This window comes from Lonchura striata, chromosome Z (genome assembly GCF_046129695.1).
Source record: "Lonchura striata isolate bLonStr1 chromosome Z, bLonStr1.mat, whole genome shotgun sequence".
NCBI lineage: Eukaryota > Metazoa > Chordata > Aves > Passeriformes > Estrildidae > Lonchura > Lonchura striata.
The window spans coordinates 2,938,459-2,955,859 of NC_134642.1; the positions used below are offsets into that span (position 1 = coordinate 2,938,459).

General features: G+C 37.7%; 1 protein-coding gene across 1 annotated transcript in view; it reads left to right on the top strand.

The window, feature by feature from the left end:
• Positions 1-17,401, top strand: part of RNF38 (ring finger protein 38) — a 105,685-nt gene that overhangs the window by 67,606 nt on the left and 20,678 nt on the right. Inside the window, exon 3 of the mRNA XM_021533862.3 lies at positions 13,472-13,665. Within this exon, the coding sequence (XP_021389537.3) occupies positions 13,472-13,665 (194 nt within the window). The remainder of the gene's footprint in view (positions 1-13,471; positions 13,666-17,401) is intronic.

The window sequence follows — 17,401 nt, forward strand, 5'->3', positions numbered from 1 at the left end:
CTTGGCACAATTTATGGTGCTGCTGAGCAGATGCTCTGTCTGGCAGTCTCCATGAAAGCTTTCGGAGATGGCTTTCTAGACAAAAATTCAGGACTTTTCTTCCTTATTCAGGTGACCTTATTAGATGACCTGTGTTTGGACTGTTCTTCTAAAAATTTGTGGTCTGATGAATATTTTTGATGAGCTGCATTTTAAAATCTAATTTTTAGAAGTGTCTTGCAAAGAGATTTAAGACTGTTTTGTTTGCAGGTACTGAGGAATGCATTTTTGATCTGTTTTCTGTGTTTGTGTCTTGGTAAAACATCAGAACTGAAAACAAAGCAAGATGGGAAATGAAGAGAATGAGATACATAAAAGACTAGAAAATTCATTTAAAATAATATTGAGGCATTTGTGAAGACAAGTAAGTTCCAAGTGCATGAGTATAGCTTTGGGAAAAACATTCAGATATGGTCACAAAGGACCTGGTAAGAACAAATAGGCATTTAGTAATTTTGTATGTGAAACTCTCCTAAGCACAGGTTACAGTTACAGATGATACCTGAAGCTTTCTTCCTCTTTAATTTCCTTACTTTTTCTCAAATTCTGATACAGAGACCTAGTATAGTGTTTGTATTCTTTGGGTCTGCTTTCTGTAAGGGAATATTTATGTTTATCTGTTATTTTGTTCAACATCGGGCAGGATTTGAGAGTGTTTTAAAAAAGGACACATCTCACCAAATTTCTTACGTGGTTTAACTTCTTAATTTTTATTTTTTTCTCCTTATAAAAGATGTGGGATAAGGTTTAAGACATGAGTCAGCAAACTGCTTATTTGAGTGTGTTTGGGGGAGCAAAGCTCATGTTCCTTTGCCTATCATCTAATGTGTATCATGTGGTTTGTTTTTTATTGACCTTCCTGTGACTTTGTGTAAGAATAATCTTGTTTTCTAAAGTAAATGAAAATACCTACACAAGTAAATGCTCTTCTTTGAAGTTGAGGACCTGCAGTGTTTTCTCATATGTTCCTTGTTTTGGTTAATTTAGCAGAAAATGCCAATTCTTTCTTGGTTTTGTCATCTCAGATAATTTGTCACTTACATTGAGGAGTGAGTTCTTTATCCATTACATGACCTGTTTGGTGATAGCCTCCCAACATGTGGGTTTTGTAGGGGCAGAGGAACCAGCCCCTGCTGTAGTAGTTAATATATTTACAGGGCCTGTACTGAGTGTGGCACATGTGAAAAAGGAAGTTCTGCAAGCTACTAAGGATAAAATGCATGTTTAAATCCCAGCTCTAGAGAAAAACATTTTTTCCCCCTAAGCTTTTTAAAGCAACTCTTACTAATTTATCCAGACTGTTAATAAAAACTATATTATGTGTTTATATTTAAATCAAATTGTCTCTGTTATGTAGCACATAGTCTAAATCAGATGAGCTTTGAAAAGAGTAAAGGAATCATTTAGGTTGAAAAAGACCCATAAGATCATCAAGTCCAGCCATTAACAAGTCTAGCACTAAGTGACCTCCCTATGTCTATACATCTTTTTTATTACCTCCAGAGGTGGTGACTCAACTGCTTCCCTTGGAAGCCTGTCCCAATGCTTGATAATCTGTATGGTGAAAAAAATTTTCCTAATACCTGATTTAAACCATCTCTGGTGCAAACTGAGGTCATTTCTTCTTGTCCTATCACTTGGAAAACAGATCATCTGCTAACTTGCTGCAGCCTGTTTTTTCAGGTATCTGAGGAGGGAGAGGGAGAGGGAGAGAGGTCTCCCCTGAGTCTTCTTTCCTCCTGGTTAAACAACCTCAGCTCCTTCAGCTGTTCCTCATAAGTCCTGTGCTCCAGACCCATCACGTTCCAGCACCTCAGTGCTGGAATCCCTCTTGTTGTGAGAGGCCCAGAACTGGACACGGCGCTCAAGATGTGCCCTCACCAGTGCTGAGTACCCAATCCCTGCCCTGGTCCTGCTTGCCACACTACTGAAGACACAGGCCAGGTGCCACTGGCCTTCTTGGCTACCTGGGCACGCTTGTGGCTTCTGTTCCGTGGTGTCAACCAGCAGCCCCAGATCCTTTTTGCTGGGCACTTTTTCATCAGTGCCCCAGCCTTAGGCACTGCATGGGATCTGCCACTTGGCCTTGTGAACTTCAACCTCGGTGCGTTGTGTTGGTGCATCCTGTCCAGATACATCTGCAGAGCCTTCAGCAGGTCAACTTCTGCTCAGCTTAGTGTCATCTGCAAATTTACTGAGGAGTTGTTTGTTCACCTTGTCCAGTTTGTTGATAGAGATGTTATGAAGGGCTGGCCCCAGTACTGGGTCCTGTGAACACCACTTGTCACCAGACACCAACTGGATATAACTCCATCCACCAGAATTTTCTAGGCTGGGACATGCAGTCTGTTCTTTACCAAAGAAAGAGGACATCTTTTTAAGTCAAGAGCTGCCATGACCCAGACTCCTAGTCTGTGCTGTTGTTAGGGATATTTCTGCAGTGTATCAACATGTAGTACTCCGTAGTGTAAATAAACTCAATTAAAACCACTTTTAAAAAAAATAGTTTAACAAAATGTTAATCATAACATTGTGCTCAGTTATGCACTGTGTCCAGCCATAGGTGATGAGTTTACTTGTCCTAAACTGTGTGAGAGGCAGAGTAAAGCCTTGGTATTTATTTCACCTGTGAAAATTTGCTTCTGTGTGTAAAATTCTGTAGAATAAAGAAATAATAAATCAAGCATCATAAATAGAAGGGCACAACTGATGTACAGGGTGAGAGGTTTGGTGTTGGAGGCTGTTGTGACAGTTAAGGACAAGGGTTGCAGCTGTACTATGTGCCATTTGGGTTGTGTTTTCTCCCTCACTCAGTGGCATCTCCCCATAGAAAAAGGAAATAGAAGAAGGTTGAACATAGAGTGCCTTATTCTTAAGTATCTTGACTGTTGAATTTTCAAGCTTGTGTTTAAATACAGCTCTTTTAAGCTGTATCCTTTAAGACTTGCTTCTCTTGTTTTGGGGTTCCCCCCCCCCACTAATACCAGTGTGAGTATATTGAAGAGCATTCTGTTGTTAATGTGACAGTTTGGTTGTACTGATTAGCTAAGTAGGTAGGTAGGTTTTTGTGGATTCGTTGTGTAGTTTCTGAAACAAATGAAGATTATTTGTTGGGGCTTCAAATTTCTAACAATACAGATATAAAAAGCAATCTAGAGAAAAAATTGTGGCATGAACTGAGAACATGTAAAACTACATTACACACAGAAATTTTTAACAGTATGGTTTGCTGACCAGATATTTCCATCTTCCAGTAATGCAGTTCAGTATTGTTATGACAAGTACCAACAGTGAAGGCAGCCAATTATAAATACATGTTACCACAATAGAGGCTGAGTTATTATGCCTGTAATCCTCTCACTAGGAACAGATTTCAAATGCTGACTTGTCCTTGCACCTATTGCGGACATCAGTTATGGTAGTGTGAGAAATGGTTTTTTTGGTATAAATGTTTGGGCGTTCTCTTGATGCTTTGTCAAAGAATACAGTCAGTATAACATCCATTAACACAATCAAAAGATTTCAGTTTTCAGTGCTCAAGTGATTGCTTGTCCATTTACATATGTTGTGTTTCATGTATGTGTGTGCATACCTGTGTGCATGTATATATGTGTAGTTTAATACAGGGAAAAAAATCTTGAAAGAGTGTGATTTTGGTTTTTTACTTGTAATGAATATCCTAATTACCCTGTCTCTGCTGAGATACCTGTATTGTTAATTTCATATGTCTAAATGGCAAAATCATTAGCGAATACACACTGAATATGCAAACTGTGTATAAAGTAGACTTTGCTGTTTGGCAGTGTTGAGCCAGATTCTCTTCATATACCCCATCCCATCAAAGGAGAAAGAGCATAATTATGTTTAAAATTGAAAGTGTGATCTTTTTCAGTGTGTCTATACCCTGAACACCTTGTCTTTATCTCCTCACTTCATTCTTGTTGTTCTTGGCATTATTTAAGTATGCTAATTTCAACACATTTTATGACATTTAAAGAAATTCCTGTACAGTAATGAATACATTTTAATAGTACATGTGCAAAGTTTTACATGTTTCAGCTTTGTATATAGGAGAATGAATTCTCTCTATATCTGTAATTTGAAATTTCTTTTCTGCTTACATGTGAAAGAGGGGATCAGGACTCTGTGGAGACCCAGAGATAGCTTTTAATACTGTCACCTGAAATAAAACACTTCCTTTATTGTGTAAGGTGGTGCAGGTGTCAAAACATGGACACTTTACCTCAGATCTTGGTAGGCAATTTGGAGATTGACTGATAGAAATTATCACTGGAAAATAATTTTTTAAAGTCTTTTTGGATACCACTACTGTTGCATAACTCAATTTCAGTTTTAAGAAAGTTTGAAATGTTTGCTATCATAGTACATACTAATAGCAGGGAACATCTGCAGAAATAGCACTTTTTTTTTTTCAATTTTCTATCACACATACCACTGACAGAATTGAAAACTGAGACCATAAAGTAGGATTTTAAGGTAAAATTAATATTCTTCCAGCAATTGGATTTTTTTAAATAGGGAGATGTAGCTGAGGTTTCTTCCCATATTGATGTTTGGTTGGTGTTTTTGATTTGAGAGTTAAAGATTGCCATTCAGAAGAAATACAGTGATGTGATACAAAAATAAGTACTTGCTAACATCTTGTTATGTTTGGAGCATTTAAAGTGCTTTGATTCATTCCTGCAAAAAATGATTGCAAAACCTTTTCACATTTTAAAGGTTTGTTTGCATTCAGCAACTACTGCAAGCAGTTACAAATATTAATTTAATATTAAGAACTTTGAGGTGGCTGAGTGCTGCCTTGGTTCTTAAACCTGCATAGTTGTTAGAAAATGATGTGCTACAGCTGTGATATATGGATTTTAGTGTCCATTTTGTATGAGCAGTAGAGCTTGAAAATGAGAAACATGTAGTCTTATTAAAACATTCTCCTTTTTTTAATGCTATTGAGTCCTGCAATGATAAATATGATGCTAATATTTTTACATTTTTCCAATGCCTTTGTGTATTTTAAATTCATGTGCAGCAAAGTAATATTACAGTGTTTGGAATGAAAATTTGGTATCTAATAATCAAATTCATAGGACTGTTTCAAGTACTTACTGTGTGAAACTTCAGTAGTCCAGATGTAGCTGTCTCTTAATATTTTTTGTACATCCTAAACATTCAGTTAAGTGAGAAATGCATTTCAGAGAAGAAACTGATATGGAGAAGACACTGGAAGAACACAGAAGTGACAGCCTGATGTAGAATAAGAAACAAATCAAATATTCAGCTTATTAATGGTGTTTTGACTATAAGTATACCAAGCTTTCATTGGACTGACCTGTATATCAGTGTTTCTTTTGTAGTAGGAGCCCAGAACTGCACAGTACTCCAGAGATTATCTGCAAGGACTTCTGCAGGAATTCTCTATTTTTGGCCTTTCTTTCAGTCACCTGCTTTTTTTTTTTTTTTTAACAGTTCTGTACAATTGCTACATGATTTGTTATTGCATGCCTCAGATCTTCAAAGACAAACTTTGCATGAAGGGTTCATTGTCAGTTCTGATTGCTGAAGAGCAAATTGGCTTTTGTGCCCGCTATCAGTAAATAATGAATTAATGCGGTTAGCCAGAAGTGAATTACGGGTGGCCAGAAAGATTACTGAGGCATGTTCTTGGTACAGTTGTTACAGCTATAATTGATACATGACATGTAGTTGATACATACAGTCATAGCTTTGAAAGACAAAAAAAAAAGATACAAACTTGTATCTTCTTTTTACCACGTCTGGTAATGTTGCTCTTACTTTACAAACTGTGTTCCTTTTACTAAATATTTTACTGCTGTTCCACTCTCAGAAGGGCTCTTTAATTAACATAAATTACTAAGAACCTAATATATATATATATAAAGCTGCTACAGAAGATTTTGTACCAGCAACCTGACATGGCTATTGAACATTGGTTTCCATTTTAAGATGTAGTGACTAGTTTTCTTCTTACCAGATAATCATATTTCAAAAGCAAGTTAAAGAAAATATTGTAGGCTTCTTTTCAGAATGATGTGCCTTGATAAGCACTATTCTGTCCAGATTTATATACTTTCTTCATAAATCAACAGAGATGTCACCAGGAGTATAAGTTTTTAACTGCCTTTTTTCTTTCTTTAGATTTTTTTTTGTGTCATGCTTAGTGTTTTTTGTTCTCTATGGAAATTTCATCCTAAGTGCTAATTACAGATTCATTTTCTTAATTCTTGACGGTGTAAGAATTAAGACAAAAAAATTTTAAAAAAAGTTCCAAAGTGCAGAAAGAAATTATCTTCCAGAAAAAAATGGCTCTGAATATTAACTGGTAGTGAGGTTTTTAGGTAAAATTTGAATTTTTTTTTTAACCATGAAGCATTATTTACATTCTAGGATTTCTGTCTAGTGCCTGGATGAGGAAGGATATGGACATCAATATTAAAATTTTTTTCTCACCGTGTACCCATTTACCTTGACTATACCAAGATTGTGTGCATTGTCAACAGCTGTAACAATTTGCATTTCTTGCTAGAGAAGTCACTGTATCTGTTCCAGATGTTCTCTCTCATGGAAAGAGGAGTAATGGTTATGTGAATGGTGGTGAGTTGAAGCAACGGTTCTGAATCCTGCTTACCCTGCAGAAGTTGAACAAGCAATGTCATATGCTCTAATTGGACTGGCACACAGTTGGCAGGTTGAAAAATATCACTATGTTGGCCAGTGCAGCTAAGCCTGCAAAATTCTTTGGGTAAATCCAATTATACTAGCAAAAGATTGTTATTCCTGGTATTTATTTTGTCAGCTGAAGTTCCTCTAAAGAGCTTTTGCCAGTAAAAGATATGTGTCATTATTGTGTGTCATATGATTCTGCTGGCAAATCTTTTATACATGGACAGTCCTTTGTCATGTAGCTTTGAGTCCAACTGGATAATCCTTGTTTATTTTGTCTTGAAAAAAGCACACCATTTAGGCTTGGAAGTAGTCCACTTGTTCATAAAATCTGTTACTTTTTGCCACTTGTGGCACAGGGCTTTTAGTTTACTGCCCCATCGTTGCTTCTTATAGTAGTTCCTTCCTGGTTTTATTTAAAGCTAGATTTTTAAGAATGTGTGTAAAGGAAATGTCAAACTTCATGGTCCCCAAGAACTTTTCATTTGTCAGCTTACAAGTCAATATGATGCCACTTTTTTTCATCCTATTCTTTTTTTTTCCTCTCACTGTTACACAAAATGTGTATTTGGATCCCTCAGGACTAAGGAAGAACAAGGAGCATGTAAAAGCTTTGGCTTTCATGAAAGCTGAGAGTTACCGCTGCGGGTGCCCCAGGACACCCGTGCTGACCAAATGGAGACCTGATTGGGAATGAAGCTCAAGGGAAGGTGCAGCAGGGAAGTGTGATAAAACCTGTGCTTGTTAGTACACAATGAATACACAGTGTCCTGTTTTGCTTGTTAAGGGAACTGGCTGATGAGTGCAGGTGCTGCTGTCTGGTTTCTAAGATCTGCAGCTGGCATCTGTCATGTGTACTAGTGCTAAAGTAGCACCACATCTGGGTGTGTGAACTAAAGTGGGTTATCATGGCAAGAAGATGCAATGTCCTTTGGACTTTACATACTTGGATGGGAGAGACAAACTTTCTTGGTTTACCATAACAAATTCTTCTCATCCCCTACACCATCCCTTTGATTTTCATTAAGTGTTCTTGTTTAGGGCAAGGGTGAAAGGGCTGTTATTTATTCCCATATTCTTCTTAGTTTTTAGTGTTTTCAGAATTAATGTTCATTCACTCTTCCTGGACAGACAGAGTGGTTATTGTTGTGCTCTTCATGAAAGAGTTTTGTGATCTGTAAGGAAATGTGGAAGGAGAGACATCAGCTTGTGTAAGTTGTGAATGGTCAAGGGACATTTGAGTGCCATAAGGGGATAAAAAGAAAAGAAGTAATAAATAGGGACATTTTAAGGCACAAATCTGTTGAACCAAAAAATAAGGGAGGCAGATAAAAGGATGAAACCTGATTAGTCAGTAATTGAAGAGGGTATGTGGAATGTAGCAATGTTTAATTCAGTGAGATTACTTGATCGTAGACCTCATCACGTGGCATTATAAGGGAAAGGAGGAAGCCGTAAACAAGATACGGAGAGACACACAAACCTAACCAGCAAACTTCATGGAAGCAAAGACAAGAAACAAAACCTGGTCTGTCACAGTAACTCATGAGCTGTCAGAAATGTGCACACAAATCAGGATGCAGACCTGACAGTCTAGGATGTTGGGGCATGTCAGTGAGACTGTGCCATCTGAGAAGGTGATCTGCAAGGGAAGGGAGCTGTAAAAGGGACAAAACAGGGTCAGACAGAAAAAGGGCTGATGCAGGTAAACTGTGGCCAGTCTTTATGCTTGTTTGGCTGAGCCCTGTGCCTGATCTCTGCAGTCTTGGCAGAAAGACTGCCAAGCTAATCTTTATTAGCTCTTTTCTTAACTGCTTCTCTATGTAATTTCACTTTCTATACCATGTGTGTAAGTGCTGCAGGGGCCAGGTGAGACCAGTTTGAGTAGAAACCAGGCCAGCAGCTGGAGTCTCACTGGAGATGTTGGCAACAACCAGGTTTGCAGTGCCAGCGGTAGAAGTGAGTGAGGCTCTTGGTGGCAGGAGCTGCAGGGGCTGTAGCTATCTGAATTATTTTGTTCGTTTCCTGCAGAATTTGTATCTACAGTGCCAGCTGCAGCGGCGTTGTGTGAGTTTGTAAACTCTACTTTGTAATGCCACACCAAAGTTAAAACTTCCGCAGCTGCTGCTTTCTGTGGGAGAGATGGAAGAACACAGTAATGCTTACAAAGCCATCTGGCCTGCAGTGGCTCCATCTGTCACACAAGTGCTTTCTCTTGCTTTGGTTTTAGGGCTGTGGGGGAACAGCTCTTCCAGAACTTACTCGACCTAGGCCAAAAAATGTACTTACAATTAGTTTGTTCTTGGATTATGAACAAGCCACACTGCATTTGGATTTAACTGTCTGTTCAGCCAAGAACTTACTGTTATTGTAGGTACAGTCAGATTAACAGAAATGTTAAAAGGTAATTCAAATTACAGTTGTTAGAATTGTTGGAGCAGATAGGATATGCAGAATACTCAGTTTACTAGCCCATTAGATGCCTATAATTACATTTGAAAATACTTAAAAATATTGATGTTTACCAGCTTGTATTGATACCTTGAGAAGGCTGACCTAGAACAGAGGCTAGACAGAGTTAAAGAATAAAGTAGGTATAAATTAAAAGGCCTTAAAGGATGCACCTTGAGCAGTGTAAGAGCCTGGCCTGGGCTACACCCAAGATGAACCCAGAATGGTCACAAAATGGACAACCGGTTACGAGGTCCCACACTTCCTTCAGTTTTGGTCCATTTGCACATTGGGGTTGATTATCCAATTACAATTTGAGATTATGAAGTCGCATTCTTCTAGTTTTCTCTCTTCAGTTCACCGTCATTTATGCTCTTGAGTCTGAAACTTGTAACAGTTGTCCTTAGCTAGAAAAGGTCCCAAGCTAGAAAAGGAATTGTTTCATCTAGCTACTCTGTGAAGAGTGCTTACCAACACTTAATATGAAGCTCAGAACTACACACCTATGCAGCACAGAATCTGAAAAATAAGAAAGCTGAAACTTAAGGCTTCAGTGTCATGGGGAAAAATAATTTCAGTATGCACTCATGAAGAGGAAACATGTAGCTGATGATTTCTAGTCAGCCTGTGGTAAGGTTTTATAGGGCATACCCATCAGATTGTCCTTATGTAAAGCTCTGCATGAGAATACTCCTGAAGTACTAGTTAACTTTTAAGATACAGGTATTTTGTGGGCTACAGAATAGATGTAATTTATTTTCTGAATTTGAGGTGGGGGATATGGAGAAGTTTCTTGTGTTTTACAGGACCATTAAGTGGAAATATATAAGGAGTTGGAGAGGAAAATGATTTTCAGATATTTGCAGTAATTGCTTTGGTAATAATTCCCTTCTGTGATGGTTAATAATCAGTGTGTGGCTGCAATATTTATAATTTTACTGGAAAAGGACAGTCAAGAAAATAAACCTCACAGGATGCTGTCTCAGTGAAAATACCTGTTTTTTCCCAAATAAAATGGAAGAGCTTTCAGATAAAGCATTAATGCAAGAAACATATACAGAAATAGAAGAAACACTTCTAAAAGGGAGTTTTGCAAACAGGCATACTCTGTATTCACCTTTATTACCATTACAGTTATGAGAGTTTATGGGGTACACAGATGAGAATTAGTCAACTATACTGTGCATATCAGTGAAATTATTACTTTTGGGAATGTCAGTGAAATGCTGACTTTTAGGGACAAGACTGTAGGTTTTAGTGGCCTGACATATGCTGCTGATGACTTTGTCCTGATACTGGTTCCTTTAAATACAAAGCAATCTGTATTCTTGTTCATTGTGCTCTTTCGGTTCAGTGTTTTTTTAAAGAAGGGCAGTGAGTTTGTGGTAGAGTGTTCTTGATAACTGCCATCCAGTCTGTTCTTTTTGTGTGTTGGACATAAGAAAAATAAATAACGTATGGCTGGAAAAAGTAACAGTAGTCCTAGAAAATATTTTGGGTACTAACAAGAAACAAAAAGAGCTCTTCGGGATTTGGAAAGCTCTTATCAATGTGGAAAGTATCATGTCCAACAAGTAAACTACTGAACTTAATGAGCAATAATAATGTAAACTGAAAAAACATACTGTCAATATATAGTTCTTCCACGTGCCGATTGAAAATAACCTGAAAACAAAATTATACAGGATATGTGTATCTTATTAACTCCTTGTATTTCCTGCATGATACTATTATCCTGATACAATTATCACATAAGAATTGGTTTCTTAATAAAAACTTAAGACAAAACAGCAAGTCTTCTATTAACTAGGTTTGTGTTGGGGCTTTTATAACATTTGTTTGCAAATAAGTTGAACTTAGGTTACTTCTTTTTCAGTACAGAAGAAGACACAATTACATTTTAAATCTCTGTAGATGTAGTTCCAAAACATTATTTTACCTTTATTATATTTCTAATAGGAAACAATTTTGAGTGAAATTACTGTTGTTTACAGCAGAGAGGAGTTAGCACTTTGAGAGTTTTAAATATCTGTGAGAGTTAGTAATCTGGAGTGATGATGAAGGCAAACTACTTAGCAGTTTACATCTCCACAGTCTTTGAAATAGTGCACTCCTGATGCTAAAGTTAAAAAATAATAGAAGAGCTGTTTTTCTAAAGTAGAATGCTTTCTGCGGAGCAAGGTGCATTAGTGTTAATGCTTGGGATGGGTGTCACATTTAAACTTTCAAGGTTTTGTTTTCAGCCAGCTTCACTAAATCCACTTTTTTCCTTCCTCCATTTGACCTTTTCTTTTGCACTCACAAAATCCCAGCATACCTAATTTACCAGCATTTTTATTACCTGTCGTTCTCTTTGAATAGGCTTAGTCATCATGGTGTAAAAAGTTGGGCCACAAATAATCCTTCTCTGACTCTTGTAGCATAGTTCTTTTAAGATTTGTCCTTTGGCAGTGGTCTCTGAAATCTAATAAAATACGTATTTTCACAGAAACTGTGCTCTCAAGGCACTTACTGGGTATCTCTTCCTGGGTTTTTTGGGGTTTTTTGCTTGGTGTTTAGCTTCTCAAGGCAAGCAGCCTTCTGGAAGAGTCACCCTTTACTTGGACAACTGCTGTCCTGAACCATTAGGTGCATACCTGCATTTTGACCTATTTTTCTTTAAAAAATTAAAGTGCAGGTGATTAAGGAGTTCAAAAGAGATAGAGCAACAAGCAGATGCATGCATTATCAAGCTGGTTCTCTAAGGAATCTGACTGTTTTAGATAAGATATACAGTAGGGAAAACTAGAATCTGTGTTAAAGTATTTGAAGACAAGAGACTGAAAAGCTCTAAAATTCTGTAAAAAACGGCCACAAGTCAAAGACAGGAAGACACCTTTTGTCTCTTGAGCACCTGAACAAAACTTCTAGTTCTTGAAAGGTGTGTCATTGCATTGGAAAGAATGCTGGAGTACAAACTATGTGTTGATGGAAGCCTACCAAGAAGCAACTGAATACAATTCAGAAAATAAAATGCCCCTGTAAAACCAAGAGCCAGGAGAGGTCCATAGTCCAGTCTACAGTTAAGTCTGCAGTGAGACCTCTAAGAGGGGGCAGTTCTAGAATGCAAAGCCATTGCAGACATGTTGTTTTCTCTGCTTCAGCTATCTGCAGTTACATGCAAATGTAATTGAAATCATGTGGTTGTCTGAAATGGAAGTGGTGGAGTGACTGGACAAGCTGAAAGGCAGCTAAATACTACAAGTTTGCTTGCACTAGGAATCCTGTCAGAGAAGTTCACAGGATGTTAGACACAAGGATAGTTCCAGTGGCAGTTCATATGGTTTTAGTTTTTTGTTCAGTTACTGATCTCTGAAGTATGATGTGTACTTTTCTGTATTTTCAGTTGTCATGTCTATTAGCAGCATGATGTGTTTTAATTTTGGCAGAACAGTGAGGTGGAGGGGAGGTATGTTTATTGCATTTTCTGCTGGCTTCATAGGCATTGGTGGGAGCGTCTGAGAAGAATGACAACCCTTAAATTGTTCAATAGCATGGACACACAGTGAAAGTTGTGTTCATAACCAACTGGGAAAACATTGCTTGGAGGTGAATGACCTTCACATCACTAGCACTGAAAATTTCAGGGACTTCGTAGCCTTGTGGGTTTTAATGAAGTAGACAGACTTAACCGGAGAGTGATGATTTTTTTCCGATTATGTGTATGAATGGTTGCAATTACATGAATAACTAGAAGAATGAAGCATCTCTGTGCTGAGTTAGCAGAATTCAAATGGGTTGCAGTGCAGAGCAACTGTCTGATTAGCTATGTACAGGCCTGATGGGAAGGAGGTCCAATGCATAGAGCAAGCTCTGTGTGGCAGCTGCCTACTGACAAGTACAGATTCCATTGCTTTGAAGACTGTTTGTACATCTTCCCATGCTTCTGTAGCCTGTTAAGTGCTAAGGCAGGAGGAATGTATAACAGGTGAGACCTTACCTTCCTCATGTTACTCTTTTCTGATAGAGTTTTGATTTTGCATGGATGTTGGAATTTAATATTTTAGTGCTGCTAAAGTGTAATTTAAGTAGTAACTTTTCTAGGGGTTAGGGAACCATAAAAAGAATCTGTGTTTATAAACACAGTATGAAGGTGAATACTTGCAGGTACTAAATTTAATGGTGTCTTTAATGAGTCACTTTTAATGCTAGGTGCAAAGCAATACTGAAGTATGGTTTGCAATTCACTCATCTGAGGTTGGTTGTGGTTTTGTTTTGATTTGTTTTCTTTGCACTGGTGTAGAGTGAAGACAGCCCTAGTCCCAAGCGACAACGCCTTTCCCATTCAGTCTTCGACTACACAGCAGCATCACCAGCCCCATCACCACCAATGCGACCATGGGAGATGACACCAAATAGGCAGCCTGCTTTGGCTCGGCCCAACCAACACCACTTCTCAGGGGAACGATGCAACACACCTGCACGAAACAGGAGGAGGTAAGCAAGCTGTGTAGTTTGGGAAACAAGTTCATACTCTTTCTGATTTCAGCTCAAGGAAGGTGTGTTTTGGGTGGCACTGACTAGATTACACGTGGTAAACAGATTGCCATTTCCTTTGAGCTGTAAGAAAATGCAGTTGTGACTAAAAGGCTACTGGAAGTATTTCAGGCTTGTGATTAATGTGAAAAGCCAGCTTGAGGGAAGGGGTGCTCCAAACATGTTTTATTATGAACATAATTCTCTATTACTCTGCACTGAGGCAAAGCATGTAGAAAAGTGCAAGGAAAAATCTTTTTCATCAGGGTACTTCTAAAGGTGTTAAGAATGTAATGTAATACCGTCATTTGCATTACAGTCACAATTAGTTTTGTACTTAAAACCAATCAAAATAAAGATGAGAGATACCAGCTGGGGAGATGAGAAGGCTAGCTTAGTGTCAAATGTTTGCTGAGGTGGCTGATTCGCATGCAGCAGTAATTAGATTTTCGTATTAGTTTTAGCCTGAAGCTCATTAACTTCTCAAACCAGAGATTTTGGAATAAGTTTCAGTGGTCATGGAAGAGAAATTGGAACTGGGGCCTGGATGGATGATACTCTAGCAAAACATAAACTCACAGATTTTTTTGCTGTTCTAGTTAAATAATTTTCCAAAACAGAAGCTATCATTGCCTCACATTCTGCCTCAAAAATACTGAGTCATCTTATGCAAGTTAAAACACTCTGTCTCTGCTTCTAAGAAATCTTTTGGCTTGGTTTGTTCTTAAAAAAAGTGTCTGTCCTTTTTCATTAATATGAAATTTAGGCTTAAGGTATATTTAGCTAGTTTTCTTCAGATTCCACAAATCAAATTTGTCAACAATGATCAACCAGTAGTTTTGAAGCAAGAGAGCTTAGAGCGTGCTAGTTTTGTATCTTTGCTTCAACTTCAAGAATTTGAAAACCTTCAGTCAGTGGCATGTAAAATATGCAGTTCTCAATGCAGCTTGTCAGACTTAGGAAAGAGGTTAAATTGTGAACTTAGAAGGGTTGTTGTGAAGACAGAAGATCAGACCTTTCATATAGTTCAGTGCAAGGATGCTCTGTTAGGGGCATTTGGCCCCACAAAATTATCTTGACCTAAAATGTTTTGAACTGACACGCCTAGATTATGCTCATTCAGTCATTTTTGTTTGGTGTCCAGTCAGCTTACACAGATTTCTTTGCAGTGTTCATTAACATCTGCAGAGTTAAACAGCGTGCTTAACTAACTATATATCTAGCTAAATGCTAGATAGCAGAATCTAGACAATTTGGATATACTGTGGGATGGAGGATAAGAATGGAAATGTGTAGCAGCTGAATGTGCATGGGACAAGTGTCTTGATGTTCAGATGCAGTCAGGTGCTAATGAAGTAGTCTCCTGTGGCTTTTTGCAAGTAAGCCACCTGCAAAGAGAGGGAAATGTCATGGCAAAACCATCTGCAGTCTGACAAGAACTGTTAGGTGGCTTTATGAACACAAACATTACTGTGTAATTACCCAGCTTGACTGCTGCTGGGTAATAACATAAGTTTTTGATCTTATCAGAAACACTTAAATGTGTGAGTATTTTGTTTCCCTGCACTTGAGTTAAGGCATTTTTTAGCTTGGGTGCAGTGTTGCATTTGAGCTAGCTCCAGGTCAGTTCCGCAATAGCATTGCACATAGTTTCTTCTAGAACCAGGGTTTTTAGGGAGAACAGTACATACATGTTTATTGTATTACAGGAGTCAATCTGAGTTAAGAGTTCTCTGGAGTCATACCAGAACTAATAGCCATTCTCATAGATCAAAAGCTTGAGTCCTTAAGATTGTTATGAGTGCATCTCTTATTAATGCTTTAGGTGAGGTTATGCCTATGCTTTTGAAGCATATTTTTTGTTTACCTTGCTTTTTCTGTTTTCATTACAGAATGGCTTCAGAGTTCACCAGGTTTTCAGGTTAAGATAAGAGGAAAGGTGCACTAAAGCTGCAAATGGTCATTGAGCTCAAGGAAGCAGGCTAGGGCAAGTGCAGGCAAAACCTTTGAAGTGTGTCTAGTGTAGACATCTCTGCCCTTGTGTCATCAGCATTAACTCCTCCATCCTACCAGTTCACTCCTGTTGGTCAGGACAGTCTGTCTTGGTTATTTTTATTACTGGATTTTTTTTTTTTTTTTTCATTACCTGCCTTACGATTTTAACCTTACCTCTTGGTATCAGTGATTTTGTACTGTGCCTAACACAAGAGTGCCCCGATTTGTTGTTTTTTGTTCTGATTCATTGTAAGCAAACAAATGCTGCATTAATAAAGATAACCTTCTGGTGTAAATTTGCAGAAAGATGATTTTTATGTAGAAACATATGTATAGTACAGATAAATTATGAATGTAAAAGCATAATGCATGCCTGTGTGAAACAGAGAAGGCCATTCCAATTGATCTTTATCAGTCATTGTGAAATGGGGGGATCTGTACCATTGTTGTGCCTTACCTTTCATCTGTGCTTCCTTTCCTCCTTGTCTTGAATGTAATTCTGAACTAAAGGGATTCAAGAATGTCTTACTGCAGAGAAATCACCCTTGTTAGAAATAGTAAGATCTGTACATACTAACTGCAGTTATGGATACCTTTTGATGGCTGTTCTTACCTGAGGGTAGGAATTCCTGCAATTTTTTCACCATTTTCTTCCTGTCTTTTTGTTTTAACCTGGCATTTACCATGTTTATACTGTGCATGTAGTAACAAAAGATTTTTTTGGGGGGCTGTTTTTAAAGACTTCAAGCACAAATTTGCTACTGAAGTTTAATAATAGTTTAGGCCCATGTCTTGGCAATTATTCGTAAGTAATTTCCAATAATTCAGAAGCTAATAAAGCTGTGTATCCAGGTATTTTGCTGACTGAAAGGATAGTATATTTAGAATTCTGCACAGGAAAAAAATCCAGCTTTGCCTTTTTCCAGAGAATGATACTTACTAATTTGTTTTAAAAGACACTCCAGGCCTTTGTTGTCTTTTTCATAATTCTGGGTTCACGGAAAAGTAAAACCAGGCCTTTAAGACAGAGGCAAAACTAGTTTTATGAGAACTACCTTGTCTAAGAAGCCACCTTGTCTAAGTGCTGGTGGCAGTTAAGAGAATTTCTGTTCCTCTGAAGCACTGGTACTGTCTTTTGTAACTTTCCTCTATTTTTGGAGCTTTTCGAAAGAAAAATCCTTACTTAGGTATTTTTATGTTAAAATATTCAGACCATTTCTGTTTCATAACTGGAAATAACAAATTTAAAACAACTGAGTACTCCAGACAGTAGAGGATCTTCTGCAATACTAGTTCCATGATTAGAATTATATATTTATATTATATATGCCAATTTTACCTAAGAAGAATGTAGCAGTTGTATCATGTTAGTAATAAAGCAGTACAGAATTCAGCAAAACTCCCAAGAAAGAAAACTGGATTTAAAATAAATTAGTAAGAACTGAAATTTAGCTTCTCAGTGGTTGGAAGAAAACACAGCCTGTACGTTCTGCCATAGTGGTTTATAAAATAAAGGCAGATAGTAATTTTTGAATTAGTTTGGATTTTTATTTGCTGCATTACAGCCTGGCCTTATGCTTTCTGTCTGACCTGCTGAGAATTACCATTTGTTTCAGCTCTAAGAGAGGCAATAGTGACAGAAAATGTCTATGAGGTACGGTAGGAAAATAGCTTCTTGAGATAGACTATAGAAGTTCTCCAC